We start from the raw sequence: 12,608 nt of genomic DNA, 5'->3' as shown, positions 1-12,608 counted from the left end.
CCGAACTGTTCTTCGTGTTCTTCAATTCAGTGAGTTCGGTTAGGAACCTAGGGAAAATAGAAAACACGATCTAACCGAACCCAACACTGTAACTACCATTCCAAGCCTATTTTGATGATTTATATTCAATTGAATCGATGAAAAACAAATTAAAATGAATGGGTTTGTAGAGAAATACCCGTGTATGATTTCTATTCAACTGAATCGAAGAAAAACAAATTAAAATGAATGATTCCTATTTTGATGAAGACGAGTTTGAAATGAAGAAGAAGAATAGAGGAAGAGGAAGACGAGTAGGAAATGGTTGAGTGGGTGCAGCAGATTTTTTTTTTTTTAGATTAGGATTAATCACGGTTAGGGATAGTATTAGGGTTAATGTTATTAGGTTAAGGGCAAATTAGTAAACTTACTAAGTATGATTATTGTTAGGACATCCCTTGTCATTGTGACATCTTACTTGCAATCTTAGATGATGTTTTTAGTCTATTTTTGTTTTCGATTATTGAAAAGAATATGAATACTTCATTTTTGGTGGGTGCAAAGAATAATCAGACAGATCTGGAGATAAAAAGTTCAGTAGAATTAAAATGCTAGAAAATCAAGTCTTTTAATGCTCCACATTATGCCCCCATGACTTTGTTGGTGTTACAGCAAATAGAATAGCTGGGATAGAGTGGTGATATCCATCTGGTTTGTAACATATAGCATGTGCTATCATGCATAGAGTGTATATAAATACTTTGTTTAAGAGAATAATTACTTTGCTCAATCTTACTGCCTTTTACATGTATATTAATGCTTCTTCATGGTGTCTATATAACTCGAAATCTGAAAACCCCAATTTCTACATGAAACTGCTGTCATTTTTACTTTCTTTACAGAAGAACAGAAGTTATGAAAATCGACTAGTCCATGTCCTTCCCTAGAAAAATACCAGATGAGATTTTTCTAGACAACTGTCTGCCTACAGTGTAATTTCAAGTCTGAGCTTCATCTCATTCATTTTTTCCTCATTTGTAAGATGATATTGTTAGTGCAAAGTTATAGGGAGCATCACTTGTTTAAAAATGTTTTGATTCGTAAGGATTTTTTAGGATCTGCAGCACAGCAACAATATATAGCAATAAAATCATCACCAGAAGCCGTAGGTGCCGCCTTGTCATGATGTGGCCAAGATAAGTCTCATGACACGTCCTTCTGTTATCATCTACGTGATGAAACCACAAAAAAGATTTTAAGTATCCCTTGCATCTCTATTGCAAGTTGTCTGTATGATGCTAATGGTTACAATTTGTATATACCTAGTTGTTGTTGGTTGACCAAGTTAGCGTTTACACACCGTGATGTTTGCATGTGCATGGCTCCTAATTCATCGAGGGGCCATGAGCTAGCGTTTACTCGAGTATAATCAATGTAAAAAATTTATATTGTTGCTCAGACAGGAATATACAATATGATGTTTCCAGTTCAAATATAGTATACTACAAGCACATAGAATCTTCTTTGGTGAAACCACTGACAATATCACCAGCTGGGATTTCCAAACCTGGATGACTGGATCATCGGCTGGATATTCCTATCAATGAGTTGACAAAATAAAAATAATTCAGGTTACCGAAAGGGGTTGGAGCTTTCCACAACCCGATTAATTTGCATATAATTTTGGATCTTATCTTTAATGACAAAGAAGCACTTTTACTGTATAAATAGAGGTCATGGTCTTGTGTTTAGCATTCACAAACGAAACAAGTATCAAGTACTATTATAGTTATCATGGCAGCAGCTAAAATCTCACTTTTCCTTGGCTGCATCATTGCTTCAATTCTTATCCAATCGATGTAAGTAGTCGTTGATCTATATGTTTTTGTGTTCATCTACACTCTCTTTTATAATATGACTTATATATTGCATCAAGTACAAGTCTTTCTGTTGTGACATTAACTAATGAACATTCATCCATTATTCTATGCACAGGGGTTCGTACGCTGCTCTTCCCCATGTGTGTACAGGGTACGCAGGGTATGTTCCTCATAACTGGGGAAATGATTGTGGCGGGACTGCTGTGGTTACTAGTTATCAAGATTATGCCTACCAAACGTGCTCGTCTTGGTGTCTAATTTCTATGGTTCATGTTAACCCTGAAATCGAGGTTAGGTGTGCCCAGATACACTATGAGGAGGAAACAGGAAAGCACGTATGTACTTGCTATAGCCAATGTCTAGACTAGACGTCCCTTGATCTCTGCTAAAACGGATGTTATGTTATGTTATGTTATGTTATGCCGGTCAGTCTACCATGGAACGCTTGCCTGTTTTATTAAAAGCAACTTATGCTAGCTTCATCGCAGTTGTACATGTTGTTGTTTGTTTGCCGTTTTGTGTTATTGTTGTAATGGTGGCTGCACAACTGCTTCCAAATAAATAAATTGTCATTGGCGATTGATCTGATTTCTTTTCTGTGTCTTAGTGTCTATCATTCCAAAACCCAACAACAGAACTGCACAGTTTTCAAATTGCCAAATTTTGATGGTAGGAAATGATTTTTGTTAAGCAAACACAATAGGAAGATTGCAAAAAAAAAAAAAAAAAAAAAAAAAAAAAATATATATATATATATATATATATATATATAGCATCTACGCAGTTCTAACTTCTAAGAACAGATCCATCTTGCTAATCAACTTGAACAAGATTCCATTAATAAATTTATTTATTTTTGCAAACAAAAATTTAAAGATCAAAAAAAAAGGAGGGTACAAACAATTTGTTTCACCCTTGAGACGAAAAATGTATGGACAGAAAAACGTAGTAAACTACTTCTTTGTTCACAAATAACCGAAATGGTGGTTCTACACGGACGGCGTAAATGAACTAAACAAAACCGCCACTCCCATAAGGATGAATCCTGCTTTTTAGGGAATTAACTGGGGGTTATTTTCAGGCCCATCATGAAAAAACCTGTGAAGGGATGGTTTTTCACAGTCCATTTACACGACCTGTTATTGTAATCGCTATACAAGCGACATGTTATTGTAATCACAATACATCTTAGCCTAATTGGTCATGACATTATTCGAACTAGTTCTTGCGCCCATGCGTTGCAGGGCCTAGATAATTAATTTAAGTTTGTGCAGTTCTTTAAATTTAAAAGATATTGGTTTATTTTCCACAATTGGAATAACTATGGTAATAAAAATTCTGTAAGTATTGGTTTTGTCAAATACATTTTTTCCGTATGGACGGAATTTTAGGAATTGTTTTTCTTTTTCCTTAATATGAAGAATATAAGTCGGCGCAATTTCTTAGAACTTGAATCCGTACATTTTTTAATATGAACATATGGTGTATAGACACGGACACGATACATGGTTACTGGGATACGTGAAATCTAAAAAAACAGGTTACTGGGATACATTAAATCTCAAAAAAACAGGTTACGAGGACATGTTAAATATGTATTGTATGCACTATTAAAATGAGGCTTTACAACTCGTTACTCAACAAAGTAATTATTTTTATTTCTAAATACTTGATTAATAATTAAGTAAAATTAATAATATGAAATAATGATTATGTCTTTCACGAATAATGCTTGGATTTGGTTTAAAAAATAATTAATTACTATCATATTTTATTTGTTTTTATTTTCTAAACCAATATGAATCATTAATGGAATGTCAAAAAGTGTCCATAAAGTGTCCAATGTCGATTTTTACTAGACATATGATGTGGTGTGCCATCAAGTATCGGGAAGTGTCAGCTGAGTGTGGTGTCCAATTGTGTGTCTGACACAATTATCTCATCTTTTTAGACGTGTCCGTGCAATATTATGAATTTGAGTTCGTGCAGTTTTTGTTTTTTGATATGAACTTGAACCCGCAGAATTTTACTTTATCTTTGAATATGAACTTGAGCCCGTGCAGTTTTTGAGATTTGGGATAACTAATTTAAACTCGCGCAGTTTCTTAAAACTTGAGCCCGTGCAACAAAAAAAAGTCCTTTTCTTTTGCAATATGAACTTGATCCCGAGTTGCTTCTTAGAACGGGGAATAACTAATTTAAACCCATGCATCTTTTAGATTTTGAAAATCTTAGTTTTTTAGATTTACTATTATTGGATAACGGATAACTATGGTAAAAATTTGGCTTCTCTTAAATATAGCCCTCGTTTTTATTAACCATAGCCAATTTAACTGTGGTCTGTATAGCTAGACTCAAAATTTAAGTTTGACCTTTGTGTATTATTAACCATAGCCTATGAACTAGGTATTTGAGTTGCTAAACCATAGTGAATCAGTGACTCGATGACACAACAATCAATTATAAAACGTAAATTGTAAGGATTTACCAACTCGCCTCCAGCACCACCATAAGAGATCCAGCAGCAACACCACCATAATATTGTAGCATTGTATCATACTATCATGATAATAATTCATGGAGTTGTTTTGTTTCTTGATTAAAACCTCTTGCAAAAAATCTTCACCTCCGTCATCAAATTTAACTCATACTACCCAAATTTTAGCATATCAGAAACAACGAAAATTGTCACCAGATAAATTAACTTTTAAGGTGAAATTCTCATCACGGGAAGTGTTTCACCATTAATGGATTAATGTCACAGGCAGGTGCAATGATGTTGGTTGCAATCTACGTATATGTATCTTAAGTTATAATGAATTTAGTTCAGCTTAAAATGTTGGTTTAATGATTGGTAAGTTCAGAGAAACATACACTGACTAATGATCAGTATATATTGGTTTGGATTCTACATTGATTTGGAAAAATGGTATTACTATGAACGTTCATAGGCAAGTACAGTACTTGTTGCTGATAGTTTTTGCTTTTCCTTTTAGGAACGAATCAAGGTGGCCCTGTTTTTTACAATGGATTCCTTTTAGGAACAAATCAAGATGACCCTGTTTTCTTTAATGGATATGTGAATATAGTTTGAGGTGAACAGGTAATACTAGATGAGTAATTGTGTGAATCGGTGAGAAGAGGAATGAAATCGGTTTATATTTTATGGGTTATGAATGAGTTATCGTTAATAAAATCAATAAAATGATGGGTTATGATTAAAATGGATTATGGTTAATAAAACCATGGGTTACATTTAAGAGAAGCCAAATTTTTTGTAAATACATTTTATTTTTTGTTATTTTTTATATTGGTTTTCTGTTTTTACCACAATTGGATAACATATAACTATTTTTTCCCATATCGATTTTATTAAATAATCCTTTTTTATTTTTCGTTTAAATAAGTTTAGGGATTGAGATTTAGTAAATCAAATTAAGGGGACAAAAGCATTTAAGTCCTTATTGGTCTTAATTTTCTTTAGTAACTTTCTATTGGTCTGAATTTTATGTGAAATGGGACAAAGACTTTTATGTTATTCTAATTTTTGTCCCGTAATTTCTTATTGATCTAAAATCTATTAAAGTGGGGCCAGAAGCTCTGAAAATCAAGAGAATTCTTAACTTTTAACCACATCGGTGGAAATCTCTTGAAATCATAGAGAAAACTATGAGATTCAAGTTTTGAAAAACAAGTCACCGAGTAAATAGATTATACTTAGTCTTTTGTTGATCATGAATCTCTGAAATAGAGTATACTTAATCTTTTGTTGAACAACAATCTTTGAACTTTTCTTATTGTGAAAGGATCTAGCATTCTATCCCAACTAAATACTCGAGTGAATCAAAATCGATTTTGCTTTAATTGTGTCTTGTATATTTCTATGAGAATACACAAAATTGAACAACTATAGAACTGGTTTCATTTGAGTCACTTGAACTAGTTATAGTTATGATGAATATGGTTGATTTGAAAGTGTTCATATGGCTAACTTCGGTTAACTATTATTGAGCTAACAAGCTTAGGTACGGTTAGGTGTACAAGTTTAGGTACGGTTACCCATATCTAAATGAAGTCACTTTTCATTTGTGTGTAACAAGCTAAGTTCGATCTAATGGTTGAAAGATATTAGCCTGAGTCTAATCAGGTTTTCATATAACGGTGAATATTGAATACTTTGTTACCACTTAGATTGCAAACCCTGTTTTGAAGACTATATAAAGGAGAACTCTAACAAGTGGGAAAATCTAATCCCACGCCTCATGTGTGATACTAGTTGCGACTAAAGTCGATTCTCCTTTAACCTTAGGTTTTTCACGAAACCCTGTAGGTTAACGACTTGAAGACTTTAATAGGATTGTGAAGCCATATCCAACTATTTTCTCTGTAGTTGGGTGTTATGATCTTGCTGTTTTCTATCGTATTAAGTATTATCTTCTCTAAGATTTGCTCGAGATTTATTCACCGATAGGAAAGATAAAAAGTAGTCACAAACATCTTCGTCTCATCGTTTGTGATTCCACAACATCTTGTTTCGCTACCATACGATTAAGATTATTGTGAGGTGATTGATATTTCTAGGCTGTTCTTCGGGAATATAAGTCTGGTATATCAATTGGTTCATGTTCACCTTGATTTATCAAAGACGGAAAAAAAACTCATAGGTTTATATGTGGGAGATAGATTTATCTATTCAATAGACTTTTCTGTGTGAGACAAATTGGTTTATCAAGTCTTCGACTTTGTGTCGCAGCAACTCTTAGTTGTGGGTGAGATCAGCTACGGAATCAAGTGCGTAGAGTCCTGCTGAGATTCAGAGGCGTAAGGAACGCGACTATACCTTGATCAGTGTGAGATTGGTTAGGGCTCAACTACATCTCTGTCCTACTTGGAGTAGGCTAGTGTCCGTACTGGCTTAATACAGTGTGGTGTTCAAATATGGACTAGGTCTTGGTGTTTTTCTGCATTTGCGGTTTCCTCGTTAACAAAATTTCCGGTGTCTTTGTTATTTCTTTTCCACATTATATTTGTTTATATAATTGAAATATCACAGGTTGTGCGTAGTTTAATCAATTAGATAATTCAACCTTTGGTTGTTGATATAAATTGATTAACACTTGAAACATTGGTCTTTGGTACCGTTCAAGTAGTTTCTCATATTAATCAGGCTCGTGGATTTCTATTTGTTTGATTTGCTGATTACATTGAGAAATAGAGATACAACTCTTGGATATATTTCCATTGATTGAGTCTGACTGTCTAGTTGATTCTCTTGGAATTACATTGAAGTTTGTCCATACAGATTGTTAAGCGAAATATTGGGTGTGGTTGTTAGACCCCCGCTTTTTCAACTATCACTTATCTTTTTAACGACACCTTCAAGCGCTACTCCGGAAAAATCAAGTTGTGCTGTCGAATCAAGTTGGGTTTGAAATTGTGCCATTTGGAAAAATTCGAAAAAATAAATTAGATTGAGAAAGAGAGAATAGAGAATAAATAAATTTAGATTAAGAAAGAAAGAATTAGAGAATAGAGAAAAATAACTTACCCCGAAAATTTTGGAATAAGTTCTGAGTTTCAAAATTATTTATTTATAGTGATAAAGAACTAGCCATTGGCGCTAGAGTCAATATCAAGCGATATACATGGCAGCGCTGGCGATATTGTCAATAACATTCGCTATAAATTCTGTCGCTCAGTAATTTCTCATAGTAGCGTAACATTTTTTAGCATGTGCATACGAACATGTCCATGTCATGCCCCTAGTTAGTAAGTTCGCGAATGATTCGCGAATCATTCGCGAATTTTTCCGTATCACGAATTTTACCGTCTTATTCGCGTACGTTTGCAACTCCGAACCCAAGTCGCGTATTATGTGGCATTCCCGGATTATTCGCGAACCGTTCACGAATTTTACGTATCCCGAATGATACGTCCGCTTAATTCGCCATAAATTCTTTAGCTTTTACTTTTCAAAGACTCCATTTTTTGGGCTTTACTGCCTCCCGAGCATACACGACCGAATATTAGACGTGTTGTAATTTTTATGAAACAAAAACGACTGAAGAGATTTGAAGGTGAAGGTGAGAGAGATCGCAAACTCACTAACCAAGCATCTAAACCACCATACGACGTCCTCTTGGATAACTAATGTTGTATATATTATTAATATCATCATATTAAGTTTATTTTTTCTTTAAATAACTCATACATATGCATAAAAATTGGTCTATGACCTTATAAATACAAATTATTTGTTATATATAGATACCGAATTTTCAGAGTCGAACTCACATTTATAAATCGAATTATACACGTACGTATGCCGTTCCGAATTACTGACGAATCACATCCTCTTGACCGAATTTTGGACCGAATCTGGATTTTACAAAACCGTATAATACTCGTACGTTTGCCGTTACGTACGTTTGCCGCATCCCGAATTGCTAACTAGGGTCATGCCCTCATCCGAGTAAGCTAATCTCCATATCCGGAACATCCATACCCGTATTATCATGTGGTTTGTCATTTAATGATGCACGCTTATATCGCCTTTTGTTTTGTTCCCAAATTTGTTTTTGTCACCACTTATCGACTTTTCACTTTCACTTAATCAAACCAATCAAATATCCCATACATCCCATCCTATACTGCTTTCAACACAACACCCCATAATATCCATTAAACCAACGCTCACACTAATCTCTATATAATCCTACTGTCAATGCCTCATGTAAACAAACTTTTCACCAACTCCAACTACACTGTAGCACTATTATCAAAGGCACAGAATACGAACGTTAAGAAATAAACTTTCAAATTTTCAAAATTCAAATTAAAGTAAAAAAAGAAAAGAAAAGGCTCAGTTTTTCAGTATTTACATTAAATTCGTCTCTCTCTCTGTCTCTTTCTAAAATCACACACCAATTCCTCGAAATTTGTAGTGATTTCAGGGTTCAATACTCTCAGATTTTTCATTTTCTTCTCTGGGGTTCTTTTCAAATATCTGAAAAAACCTCTAATTGAATGAGTTTTCAAGATCTATTTACTCTGTTTCTCAACAGGAATGTATGTGATATGATATTACCATTATGAAGCAACAATCAGTGTCAAAACATTCAAACCCTTTGTTTCTCAGGGGATTTTAAAATCTGGGTCTCATTTAATATCTTGATTCATCTTGTTATTCATTCAAGAAGCTCAAGTGCTATTCCTCTGTTTCTAAGATGAGAGAAGTGAATAATTCAACAAAATCAACTAAGTTTGCTGATCAAAATCAAAATCCAACCAGAGGAGGAGGAGTGAACCCTGTTTTAAAGAGTACAACGAATGCATCGAAACTGAAATCAGCATCATCATGGGGTTCTCAGATCGTTAAAGGGTTTTCAGCTGATAAGAAAACTAAAACTGCAACCACAACCACAATCCCAGCAAGTAGATTACCACTTTCAGCATCAACTAATCGGGCAACGTTGCCGCCGTCTAATCAATCTCGTGCGAAACGATCGATTCTCGGAGAATTTACATGTTCAGCACATCCATCTCAGGTTTATCCAGCTGAGAGACCTTCATCTACTAAAGGATCTCATGATTTGTTTCTGGAATTAGATCATTTGAGAACATTGTTAAAGGAATCGAAAGAAAGGGAATTGAATTTACAATCTGAGTTATCAGAACACAAGAAGAACCCTAAAGTTTCACATTTGGAGAAAGAACTTGAATCCAAGAGGGTGGAAACTGATAATCTTGTGAAGAAAGTTGGATTATTGGAGACCGAGAGCAAGAGTTTGATTGAGCAATTGGTTTCTTTGTCTTCCATTGTTGAGAATCATGTGCAAGCTTCAAAGAAACAAGAAAATGTCAATTCTAAGTGTAATCTTGAAACGGAAGTTGTCGAATTGCGGAGATTGAATAAGGAATTGCAGCTGCAGAAGAGGAATTTAAGTTGTAGATTATCCACTGCGGAGACTCGATTGGCTGCACTGGAAAACGTTTCGGAGGTATGGATTCTGAGTTTTCTAATTAGTTGCTTCAATTTTGGTGTTTTTTCGTGTTCAATTTGGTTTTTCTTGGCTTGTTTTTGATTATGTATGTGCAATTGGTTGTTGGTATGTGCAATAGAGTGATGTTCTAGCTAAGGTGAAAGCCGAAGCGTCTACGTTAAGAGATACGAACGAGGATTTGTGTAAACAAGTAGAGGGTTTACAGATGAATAGGTTAACTGAGGTTGAGGAACTTGTGTACTTGAGATGGGTGAATTCTTGTTTGAGAAACGAATTGCAGAATTCGGGTTCGGAGAACCAGAATTCATCAGTTGAGGATGATGGTGAGAATGTTGCCGTCAGCAGCGGATCATCATCGAGCAAAGATTTGTTTGAATTCAGTAGTGGGAAGAAGTTGCACTTGATGAAGAAGTTAAAAAAATGGCCTAAGATTGGTGAGGATTTGTCGAATTTTGGGTTCCCACATCTTGCATTGGATAAAGACGCTGTGGATTTGTCAAGTCCGAGACGGAGGCATTCGATAAGTGGATCCAAGTTGTTTGCGGATGATCAGTTTGTGCAAAACAAGAGAAGACAGTCAGATGGTTTTACAACTTGTGCCAAGGAAACTGAGAATGAAGAAGAATCGGGTGGTGGGCAAAGTCCTCAATTTTTCGAAAACTCACAGGAAATTAGTAGAATGACAGCTGCATTAGATGTGGAGAAGCGAGCATTGCGCATTCCAAACCCTCCTCCAAGGCCTTCATGTTCGATTTCCAGCAATGTAGTTAAAGAATTAACGACAGCATCAACTCCAATGGCACCAGCACCTCCACCACCCCCTCCACCTCCTCCAAAGCTCCTATCAATGAGAAGTAACACGAATGCGGTGCAAAGAGTTCCCCAGGTAGTTGAATTCTATCATTCACTTATGAAGAGGGAATCCAGAAAGGATGCTGCTAGTGGAGGAGTTTGTGAGGCACATGACGTTTCAAATGCTCGTAGTAGCATGATTGATGAGATTGAGAACCGTTCGTCACATTTACTTGCTGTAAGTTACATTTTGTTTTTCCAATTTTGTGGTTTTGAATTACTTGTAACTCTTAGATTGGGGTGTTGGATGATGCTAATTCATGAAATCATTGTGATATGTAGATTAAGGCAGATGTTGAGACTCAAGGTGAATTTGTGAACTCGTTGATCAGAGAGGTGAATGGGGCTGTGTACTACGACATTGAAGATGTGGTTGCGTTTGTAAAGTGGCTCGACGACGAGCTTTGCTTCCTTGTAAGTTGTACACCATATCTCCCTCAGCAATGCTTTTACCTGAATGTCAACATATTTGTGCAACTAATTGAATGCTTAGAAAACCGTCTTTGAAACAAGTCTTGCAATATCTTAAGGTTTAGTTTTTATTTTGTTTTCTATTAAGGTTGATGAAAGGGCAGTCCTGAAGCACTTCGAGTGGCCTGAGAAAAAAGCTGATACTTTACGAGAAGCAGCTTTTGGGTACAGAGACCTTAACAAGTTGGAATCTGAAGTTTCTAGCTATGTGGATGATCCTAGGCTTCCATGTGATACTGCATTAAAGAAGATGGTGGCTTTGTCAGAGAAGTACGTATGACCTTGAATTACATGATTTGAAAATTTTGTTGCTTTAAATTACCCATTATCTTAGATGGCGCAATCTTCTGTTACCAGGATGGAGCGCAGTGTGCATAGTCTATCAAGGACGAGAGATGGGTTGATGCGCCACTGCAAAGATTATCAAATTCCCACAGACTGGATGCTGGACACCGGGATTATTAGCAAGATCAAATTTGGATCGGTGAAGTTAGCTAAGAAATACATGAAGAGAGTCGGGATGGAGCTGTTAACCAAGAGAGCATCGGAGAAAGATCCAGCATTGGAGTACATGTTACTTCGAGGAGTCAGATTTGCTTTCCGAATTCATCAGGTAACTGTCATTTAACGAATGAGCAGATATTTTTCTCGAGGAAATTGTATTTACTGCTTGCTTACTAGTTTTTTGTTGATGCAGTTTGCAGGAGGGTTTGATGCAGAAACAATGCATGCATTTGAAGAGCTCCGCAACTTGGCAATGTCTGAAATACAAAAGTAAAAGGAAGAATAACAACAACAGATGGGGTGGGGGGGCTTACCATCTCAGTAAGCTATACGGATAGTAAGGAATGGAATTAAAATTTAGGTTATCATAATGATGTTAAAGCTAGAGTGATTATGGACTACGATCGTGTCCGGGTCTGTTCATTGTGTGTTGTTGGTATGTTTGTGTCTGTCACTATGATGGAGCTGTGAAGAGCTAAAAGTTTTGATGAAATTATAGATATGTAAAGGAAATTATTAATGAAAATGTTGAGTTTCAATGCGTGGAAGATCGATCAAGTAATATTTTCAGTTTTCTTATAATGCCACCTGATGTTTTCATCTTGAACAACATTTCTAACATAATATGTTTCATACTGACATCAAGAAGTGATCCACGTTTACTCAAGTTTTACTTGGCATGATTTGCCAAGTAATTTAGTTGGTATGCAGCAGTAAAGAGATTTTCAAAAATAGTTTTTACTCAAGTTTCCAAAATTTGAAGATCTCTTATCCGCCCCCTTTATTGTTTCCTATCAGAAATGGAATCACTAATTTTATGCCATTCTTGGAAATTAATCCTCATTAATCATTTTATTCTCTTTCTTTAATAAATGAAATTTTTGTGTAGGGGTTAGTCCAAGAGTGAGTTGGAGGGAGT

General features: G+C 35.4%; 1 protein-coding gene and 1 long non-coding RNA gene across 2 annotated transcripts; both read left to right on the top strand.

Annotated features, from left to right (window-relative positions):
* The first annotated feature begins 1,696 nt into the window (after positions 1-1,696).
* LOC113340018 lies at positions 1,697-2,447 on the top strand. Its single transcript, XR_003355252.1, has 2 exons — positions 1,697-1,838; positions 1,975-2,447. It is a non-coding gene; the product is annotated as an uncharacterized LOC113340018 (long non-coding RNA).
* A 6,339-nt stretch (positions 2,448-8,786) lies between these two features.
* On the top strand, positions 8,787-12,170 carry LOC113340011 (protein CHUP1, chloroplastic-like). The gene is made up of 6 exons (XM_026585226.1): positions 8,787-9,859; positions 9,981-10,892; positions 10,997-11,128; positions 11,274-11,455; positions 11,543-11,798; positions 11,883-12,170. The coding sequence occupies exons 1-6, from the start codon at positions 9,086-9,088 to the stop codon at positions 11,961-11,963; spliced, it is 2,337 nt and encodes a 778-aa protein (XP_026441011.1). The 5' UTR covers positions 8,787-9,085; the 3' UTR covers positions 11,964-12,170.
* Positions 12,171-12,608: the final 438 nt, after the last annotated feature.

This window comes from Papaver somniferum, chromosome 1, assembly GCF_003573695.1.
Source record: "Papaver somniferum cultivar HN1 chromosome 1, ASM357369v1, whole genome shotgun sequence".
NCBI lineage: Eukaryota > Viridiplantae > Streptophyta > Magnoliopsida > Ranunculales > Papaveraceae > Papaver > Papaver somniferum.
The sequence above is the reverse complement of the archived record's forward strand: the minus strand, read 5'-3'. Positions and strand labels throughout refer to the sequence as shown.